The sequence below is a fragment of the Rosa chinensis genome, chromosome 5 (assembly GCF_002994745.2).
Source record: "Rosa chinensis cultivar Old Blush chromosome 5, RchiOBHm-V2, whole genome shotgun sequence".
Classification (NCBI taxonomy): domain Eukaryota; kingdom Viridiplantae; phylum Streptophyta; class Magnoliopsida; order Rosales; family Rosaceae; genus Rosa; species Rosa chinensis.
This window is the reverse complement of record NC_037092.1, coordinates 65,380,174-65,389,797: the sequence shown is the minus strand read 5'-3', so window position 1 is coordinate 65,389,797 and position 9,624 is coordinate 65,380,174. Positions and strand designations below refer to the sequence as shown.

At 41.7% G+C, this 9,624-nt stretch overlaps 1 protein-coding gene across 1 annotated transcript; it reads left to right on the top strand.

The window, feature by feature from the left end:
* The first annotated feature begins 4,753 nt into the window (after positions 1-4,753).
* On the top strand, positions 4,754-5,377 carry LOC112163857. Its single transcript, XM_024300121.1, has one exon. It carries the CDS (start codon positions 4,754-4,756, stop codon positions 5,375-5,377), a length of 624 nt encoding a protein of 207 aa, XP_024155889.1.
* The last annotated feature ends 4,247 nt before the right edge of the window (positions 5,378-9,624 follow it).

Here is a 9,624-nt window from a genome sequence, read left to right as displayed (position 1 = left end):
TTCTAACTTGGCTCAAGGATCGTACTCAGAATCCCTTCAGTCTTAAGATGTTGCGCACATCATGAACCCATTTGTGATATCCTGCGCCTCTTGTCTCCAGTGGATCAAAGTTCAACTTGTTCATGTTACTCATCCTGAAAAACAGCAAGAAAAGAGGGTTAGTTTCAGAGCGAAAAAGACTACCATGAAAACAAATAAAATTTCTAAGCGTAGTCGCTCCCAAAAATTAGAAATTTCTGAGCGTAATTGTTTCCAAGAAATTCGATTCCAAGAGGGGTTGGATTAGATCGAAACAATGAAGTGTTTGTGGTCGATCGTTTCTTCTCAACAAACTCTAAGTTTGGAGGACTCAACAAGCTCCAAGTTTGGAGTGAGCACGAACCCGCACAGTTGGGCTTATGGTCTCCCCTATGAAGAAGAAAGGGGGGTAGAAGAAGGGAGGTGCAAGTTCCCGGTAGAAAAAGAAGAGAAAAAGAATAAAAACTTCAAAAACAGGAACCTTTAGTAAAACCTACCTCGAAGAGTGTCGAAAAATCGCCCGAAAAAGTTGCTCTAAAACTATCGGAGAGTCGTCTGAAAATTGTACCGGAAACTGGTGGTCGCCGGCGGTGGTGGGTAGACAAGGGGTCGCTAAGGCTGCTGGGGCTGCGCAGGGCTGAGCGAGGCTAGGCGCGGGGCTGCTGCGCAGGAGGATTGTGAGGTGTGTGCGAGGGCTTGCGGGGCTGACATGCAAGCTGTTTGGGCTGTGTTGGTGCTGCCGAGAAGTTGTCAAGGGACCGTTGACAGCAAGCGAGGCTAGCGTGTGCGTCGGCTGTCAGGTGCTGCGTGCAGGGGTGCAGGGGCGCTGAGGGCAGCCGGGATCGGTCGAGGCGCAGTTGAGGGCTAGCGAGGCTAGCTTGCGGAGTCTGTCGGCAGGAGGCGTGCAGAGACAGGCGCAGTCGCAGAGCAGGCACAGGGTTGCACAGGTGAGGCTAGCGGGGCCGGTTCAGGAACTTTCGATGGCCAGTTCAGGGACTTTTCAGCCGATTTTAGTGGTTTCTGGGATTGAGGGCTTCAAAATGTGAGGCGGTGGTTGCTAGGGTTTGAAGACTACGAAATTAGGGTTTCGTGCTGATAACGTGTTTAAGGAAATCGAAATTGGGAGATAAATTGCTATGTCTTTCATTGATAATAGGGGCCTCTTTATATAGAGGATTACAAGTATAGAATCAAAGTTGTACAGGGAAACGTAATTAGAGTTGTACAGCGAGAATATCTCTAAGATTAACCTTATTTGTAAGACCCTGAAAATTTTTTATTAAGTCCTAACTTTTTCGGGAACTATTAAAGTGTTTGATAACACAATTTCGTGGTTCGAGGGTGGAGAGGAAAGTATTTCGAACAATTATTCACTCGGAATGCTTCGTCTCAAGAGTTGACTTTTCTATGTTTGGATTCTGTGAAAACTTCCTTCATGAAAGTCGTAGAACGTGTCGATACGAGTTCGTACATATGTGGAACGTGAAAATCTGTGTTCGTATGAAGAAGTTATCACATTTGGAAAAAACTTCCATTTTTGATAAAAGGACGAAAGTTTCAAAAATAGCAGAAAAGCCCAGATTTCTAAATTTAGAAACCCGAGCCTCTCTCTCTCTCTCTCTCTCTCTCTCTCTCTCCCCGAGCCTTGCGCAGTCGCCACCTTCGCTGGCTTCTTTCTCTGCCGTCCGGCCACCGTTGGCTGCGAGACAAGGTGGGTTCTCTTCGCCTCATCCTCCTCTAGGGTCTGTGGTAGCCATTGAGCACGAGACGAGCTGTAGGAGGAGCTGCAAGGTCGGGAAACCACCGCGACGGGGCCGAGATCGCCTCCCTTGGTTCTCCCTCCTCCGGCCACTATAGCCGGTGATTCTTGAGGGGTTTTGTTGCCCCGAGGCTGGGGAAGGATTCTCCCGAGGTAGCTTGCAACAATTTCACGCGTGGAGAACGAATAGATTTGGGAAAGTTGTAATTAGAATTGAGATGAAGATTTTTTGTTTAGGAAGTTTGGCCAAATTCCGACTTTGGATTGGTGGCGGGGCCGCCACTGTGGTGGGATTTTCCGGCCATCTCCGGCCACCTCAAGGGCAGTTTCTGCCCCTCATTGTGATCTACTCGTCGATACGAGCATTTCAATATAATTTGTAATTTTTGGAAATCGTATGAGCAAGTTATGAATTTTCAAAGTTTTAGGGTTTTCGGTTCAATCGGTTTTCGATCCGTGAGGATTCAACCGTCCGATCAACTTGTAATTTTGATATAATGATCGTATAAGTATTCCGGAGACCTCGAGTGGTCTCAGATGAAGTTTCGCCTTAATTGGCAATACTTTCGGGATTTTAGGGCAAATGGGAGTTCGAAATATAATCATTTTCGATTCGAGTACTAAGTTAAGATCGTATTGTACTTAGGTGACTGAATAAGCATATTCGATACATTATTTGCTGTAAGAGAAGACGTAGCAGGATTTAGAGGTGAGTAAATCTCACGTGGTTCATTTACGAACCGAGTTATTTAATTGTCGGAATTGATTGATTATTGTAAATCGTTTTCGAAAATAAAGATTTGTTTGAAATAATATGAACTCGATCGACTACGGTTCATTGGGCTACGACTCACAGGTAAAAAAAATGAATTTAAGTATAAAATGAATTTCTTTGTTCTAATACGTGTGAACTATAGTTGGTATTAGTAGGCATTCCTGAGTGGATGACTACGTATATATATATATATTTACGTGAAATATATATTTGGATGGTGTGGCATAGGGTGACGGAATGATTGTGATTTGATTGAATTATTATTTCGAACATTTACTCTTTGTGGAAATACATTATATCATGGAATTGCTGATTTTATTGTGTTGAAAGAGTAGTCGAGTTTTGGTAACACTTTCAGTCATGTGGACTTTTTAAATGTTTCGGTCTTGGAACATTTTATCACATTGTTGATCGAGGCAAAATATCGGATGCTTGAACCTTGACCAAGGTGACAGGCAACGATTCAGTTAGAGCTCTAGTCTGTCTGCCAATGCACTGCTTGGGGGATAACTTCGTGTTATCGTGCTCTTGAGTGCAATGTACTGCTTGGGGGATAATTGTGAGTTATCGTGCTCTTGAGTACAATATATTGCGTGAGGGATAATTTGTGTTATCCTGATCATGAGTATATATTCATAAAAGAGAGTTTTGGTTGTCCTTTCTTTTGTCGTCCATGTGGGACTTTGATTTCGAATGAATTGTGGGGTTAATTTTGGTTACTTTAAATTGCTCTTGAGTTGAGTAATTTGAAATGGAATTAAAAGGGGGATTTCATCGACTTTAGTGTGAGTTGTTTAACTTCTTTATCTATTTTCCGTTTCATTCTAATTGTGCGATTTTAATTGTAATCTCCTGAACTAAACTATATGCAGGGATTACTATGGTTTTGGTTTGTATACTGTTGGTGATTTCCTGAACTAAAGTTCTATGCAGAGATTACCAGTTTTCATTTAGAATGATTTGAGTTGTCACGGTTGTGACATGTGTGTTCCCAAAACGGAAAAGAAAAGTATTTTGTTGTTGGAATTAATCATTGTGTTGATTGTTGTTCTCGAGTCGGAAATGCATTTTTGGGATTATTTAGGTTTAATCACACATGCTTGCAAAACCTTACCGGGTTTGTTGTTTCAACCCGGTGCACTATTCCATGGTGTAGGGTTTATTGTGCAGGTCGGAGTAACAGTCATCGAAGCTGAAGGTTGGTTGCTGTGTAGCTTGGACGTTGAAATGTAGGTTAGTTTTATTCTTCCACTGTGTAGTGAGTGTGTTTACTTATTGAATTGTCATTCAGTTTAATTTGTAAACTCTTTGTACATTAATATGTGATTCTAAAGAACGAGTCCGTGTTTGATGTTGGTAAGCTCGGTTTGTTTTATTGCTTAATTTAAATGAAGAATTTTCTATGTGTTTTCTTGTGCTTGTTAAGTTTCGCGTTTCGGATTCGAATTTCTTTATTTGAAATTTGGGGCATGACAGTTTAGTATCAGAGCGTAAGGTACATATTTGGTGATAGTCAGTACTACTCGAGTGATGGCCTGTCTGCAGCGGATCCCCATCATATACTCTTCAGTATTGATATTGTCATTGGGTATGTGAGAGTGTTAGGTGTCATCTAGAACGTTAAGTCGTCAGAGCATAAGTCGGCTCAGTAGGTGAAGTGTTGGAGCTTTCTGTAGCTTCTTGAGTTGTAGTCTTTTGAGGAATGGAAACCTCTAGATTGAACTCTTGTTAGACTTAAGGGATTTTTTTTTATAGAAGTGTATCCTCCTTATGTTAGCATCTTGGTTAATATGGTTCTTGTGTATGACTTATTCATGTGTTTAGGTTTTATACAAGTGTTAACCAAGTGTTGTTATGCTCTCTAGGTGATGGATCCTCAGAGAGGCAGGGCCAGGGGTAGAGGCATGGTCACCTCTCAGGAGGTTGGGAATAAGGTGGTACAATCTGTTCTGCCTGTTGTTGAGGCAGTTGATGCTACTCACCTAACAAGGCTGACTAAGGAGGTCATTAGACTGGGGGTAGTGGCATTTCAGGGTGGTACCGATTACTTGTTAGCCGATCAGTGGATCGAGAACATGGAGACCTACTTTGATATGGTCATTTGTACCGACATGGTGAAGAAGATTACAGTTACCTTCCTCCTTTAGGGTGAGGCAGGACTATGGTGGGATTTTGTGCTGAGGACTAAAAATATATCCACCATGACTTGGGAAGGTTTTGTGGAACTCTTCCGGGACATGTACCTTCCCGCTTCCGAGAAGGAGAAATTGGGGATTGACTTCATTTCTCTAGTTCAGGGTACTATAAGTGTCTGGGACTATGAGCCTCAGTTCTCACAATTGTATCGGTTTGTTAGGCCAATAGATTCAGTGTCTTTGGCTTGGAAGTTCCAACAGAGACTAAAGCTGATGATCAGAGATAGGGTGACTCCTTTTGAGTGGCCTACTTTGGCACTTATTTTCGCTAGTGCCTTGGCGTTTGAGCAGGGACTTCTGACTTCTCAAAGGGAGATGACAACTATGGGGGATTCCCGAGAAAAGGGAAGGGCAGTTATGGAGAGCAGTAGTACTTCAGATACTCAGGGAGGGTCCTGGACAAGACAGAGGACGCACCAACAGGCTCCAGTCGGAGTTACAGCTGAACTTGTTGGGGCTATACTTATTAGGCAGGGTATGCCATTGACATGTTACAACTGCGGAGTTGTGGGCCATCTAGCCAGGGCGTGCAAGAAACTGAAGAGTAGAGTATGCTTTAGATGCCGCCAGACAGGGCATTTAGCTAGAAAGTGTAACCGACCTCGAGATGGTGGACAGAGGACCCAGTAGAAGCAACTGCCTCCAGGGCCAGACTAGAGAGTCTGCTGTTGGTCAGCATAGTCCAAGTGTGAAAGGCACCTTATTAGCCTTTAGTTCGGGTTAATGTAATGTGTGATGATAGTGTATTTCTTTCTATTATGTTTGAGTTGTGTTGTATTTTATTATTGTCTCTAGTTAGACTATTGTGGGTGACATTATATTGTAGAGTGTGGTTAGGTGTGCTAGTTGCATGATGCATCCATCAATGTGTGGCAATGGAGATTCTCTACCACATTGATTGTGTGTACAATGTCATGTGTGGATTTGGTGTTGCCTTTGTGTTGGTTGGTCGAGGCTCGACCTTAGTGTGATTTTTGTATTCTGAAGTAGTAGGACACTTATTGAGTGGTGATTCTTGCTCTGTTGTCTTTATGAATGAGTTTCTGTGTGATTTTGCTGTATGTAGAACTTGTTTTGATTTTGTGAAATGATGATTGTAAAAGAATGTTGTATTATTGATTTGAGTTGAATGGCAGGTTTCTTTTCCAAGTTCTCATAGTGCTAGAGTTACATTATCAATGATTTGTTACAGACACGGTTGTGATAACAGGGTTCGGGACTTTTGAGTAGTCTGCATTTTGTGCAGTAGTTGCTATGTCGTTGTTGGGTTGTGTGTGGAGATGGTCGTGTTACCACCAAGTGTTGTGGTGAGGATGACAAGGGTGGTGATACTAGGCAGGGTGCCGGTATTATTTGTGGATCTAGGAAAATTTCATTTCGAAGTTTTGAGACTATCCTAGAATGCCACGAGGGTCACTTGAGGTGCAGGTGCATCATTTTACCCACAGATTGAGTGACGGAGTGATCGGGTGAATCAAGTGATTAAGGGTAGGTTGAAGGCATTTGTTTTGAACTTCAAAGTAAAGTTAAGACTAAGGTCCGCTGAACCTATTGCGATTTTGGTGGGAAGTGGAGATTCGACATTTGAATTACTTTATCTCCTAGTGTTCGTGTTGTGCGGAACCTAGTGATGTGCCTATAATGAGGATGAAGACTACGAGGGATCCAATGTGTTGATCATAGTATTGTTGGAGATGAGATTGATGCGACCTTGTTGATGTTCGGCTTGTATTCTAGACGGGACTACCATACAACGTTGCGTGAAGGATTTAACTTGTTTAAAGTTTGGCAAGATCATCGTGATGAGAGCAATGTTATTTAAGGGCTAGAGGCGGAAGTGGGGATGTGTTATCTATCCCTGGACAACCAGTATTTTGTTACCGATGTCCGAGGTCAGATACTGCTTGTAGGAGCAGTAAGTTCCTAAACTGCTTTTAGGACCATGTGCGGATATTTTGATTTGTCATCATGTCTTTTAGTCTAACCAATGCACCTGCTACCTATATGGAATTGATGAACCGCATGTTCAATCCTCACTTGGATCTGTTGTGGTAGTATTCATGGATGATATCTTTATTTCTCCAAGTTTTTGGAGGATCCTAATAAGCATTTTTGGATTGTGCTATAGATTCTGAGAGGGGAGGGTTTTATAATAAGTTGAGAAGTGCGAGTTTTGGCAAGAAGGGGAAGTTTACACCAAGGTTGTGTTGGATCATATTTCATATACATATTTGTGCCCTAAAAAATGAAAATTCCTTGTTCTAAACTCCAATTTAATGTTGACTAATCCAATTCCATGTTTTGTAGAAAATCTTGACAAGAGGAGAAAAAAGTAAAATTTCGGCAAATTTTCCTTGCACCACCACTTTTGGCCGCACAAGAGGCGGCGCACCACCACTCACTGTGGTGCCATATATTTTCTGACCACATTCATGGAGGAGCAAGGAGGATGAGTACCATAGCATCCATTCCATTACATCCATTCACCATCATTCTATCTCAACCAAATTCCAACCCTTTTGGTTCCAATTCAACCAAACACTCTCTATTACCCAAGAGTCCATCATCATCAACACTCCAATATCTATCATGTTTTAGGCTTAATCACCATCCCTCACTCATCATTTCCTATTGCAACCTACACCATCACTCCAATGCCATTTTCCCTTAATTTTGGGATCTATTACCACTTTTCTACTCCACCTCCATCTTTCTTGCAAGTTGTGAGTTGCTTCCTTTTGCTTCACAACACCATTTCACACCTCTCTCTCCATCTATTTAAGCATCAATTCTCTCAAGGAAGAGGGGATCACCCACACTTAGCCACTACATCCTTTTCTCTCTCTATTCTCTACACAATCCACCACCATCTCCTCCACAAAACCTCCATCTCCACCACTTCATTTTCCAACTACATCCCTACTCATAACATCTTACATATACCAAGCATCATCATCATCTCAAGTCTTGAAGAAGGAGTTCAAGGAAGAAGCTAGAGCACAAGAGGAGCCACCACATCATCTCCATGACAAAGTTTCCATGATCAACCACTTCATCATCCTTCACTTGTGATCATCCCTAGTCATTTCTAAACTCTATTCTTTGATAGCTTAATATTTTCCACTATGTTGATGCTAGTTTATGTAGATATGTGTGAGTAGTCTATTGTTGGGGCTAGGGTGGAAAACCCTAGCCAAACTTGTAATGAATTGATGTTTGAATCTTATTTGATGCAATTTCCATGATCATCTTCACATGCTAATTCAAGAAGTGAATGCTTGTATTTGAATCTAGCTAATTTGAATAGTTTGCATTTGTCATTACATGAACAATGGTTAGAGAGTAGCTACCTTTGAACATTAATAGCATGATAGCACACTAGGTGTGTATGTGGGGGTAGTGAGTTAAAATCACCTAGACCTAGGATTGGTTTGCTTGCTTGATTATCTAAACTCAAACCTTTATGCATCTAAGAGCAAGGAATTGATACTTATCCGGTAATGTAACTTGTTCTTGGTTAGTTAGTTTCGCACTTATCCGGTGGGAATTGATAAAATTAAAGGAGTTTAGGCCTTAGTAGTCTTATCCGGATGCTAAGAGGGTAATTGGATACTTGGGATTGTTTTACTTATAGTTTGAACATCAATGCATGCAAGGGAGGCTATGGTGAACAACCTAAAACTCTAACTTCCATCCAATCTATCACAACTAGTTTAGCATAGCTTAGTTTACATTTCAAGTTTTTATCTTGTGTTAATTTGAGTTGAAATCATCTCCAAAGCCAAAATCAAACCACTACACCATCTTGCATATATTCACCATGAACTTTGATTCACTTGTGAGCCCTTGTTTGTGATTTGTACATTTGCATATTCATCTAGCACCCTTTAGGTTTTCCCTAGCTAGAGTGAGTTTTCCAATCCCTTAGGTACGATATCCCCCTACTCATAATCCCTACACTATAACTTGACCCTTATACTTGAGGGTGGCTATTTGGCTAATAGGTTGTTGGACCTTTTGAGATTTTGGAGAAAGTTGTAGATTTGGCATATAGGTTGGCCTTACCTCTTAGTAGGTCTGGTGTACAAAATGTTTCCATGTGTTCATGCCGAGAAAGTATACCCGTGATGAGTCTCTTGTGACTGATCAAGATAAGTTTAAGGTGAATGTGGATGTAACCTTTGTTGTCGAACCTGTTCGTATCTGGATAGGTTGACAAAGCGACCTTGAAGGAAGTGAGTGACTTGGTTAAGGTTTTGTAAAGTTGCCGCGACATGGGTAATGCATCGCGAGAGTACGAGTGAGTTATGAGAACAAGGTATCCGCATCTTTTGGTGGACTGTAGTATGCTTAAATTTCGGGATGAAATTTCTTTAAGGAGGGTAGAATGTAAGACCCTGGAAATTTGTTATTAAGTCCTAAATGTTTCGGGAACTATTAAAGTGTTCGATAACACGATTTCGTGGTTCAAGGGTGGAGCGGAAAGTATTTCGAACAATTATTCGCTCGGAATGTTTCGTCTCAAGAGTTGACTTTTGTACATTTGGATTATGTGAAAATTTCCTTCACGAAAGTCGTAGAGGGTGTTGATACGAGTTCGTGTATATGTGGAATGTTAAAATCGGTGTTCGTATGAAAAAACTTATCACATTCAGAAAAAAAATTTCCATTTTTGATAAAAGGATGAAAGTTTCAGAAATTGCAGAAAAGCCCAGATTTCCAAATGTGGAAACCCGAGCTTCTCTCTCTCTCTATCCCCGAGCCGTGCATAGCCTCCACCTTCGCCGGCTTCGTTCTCCTCCATCCGGCCACTGTTGGCAGCGAGACAAGATGGGTTCTCTTCACCTCATCCTCCTCTAGAGGTCTGGTAGCCATCG

Bases quoted from the DNA above. Each gene is read 5' to 3' on its own strand.
- LOC112163857 (XM_024300121.1), top strand. From the start codon at position 4,754: ATGACTTGGGAAGGTTTTGTGGAACTCTTCCGGGACATGTACCTTCCC.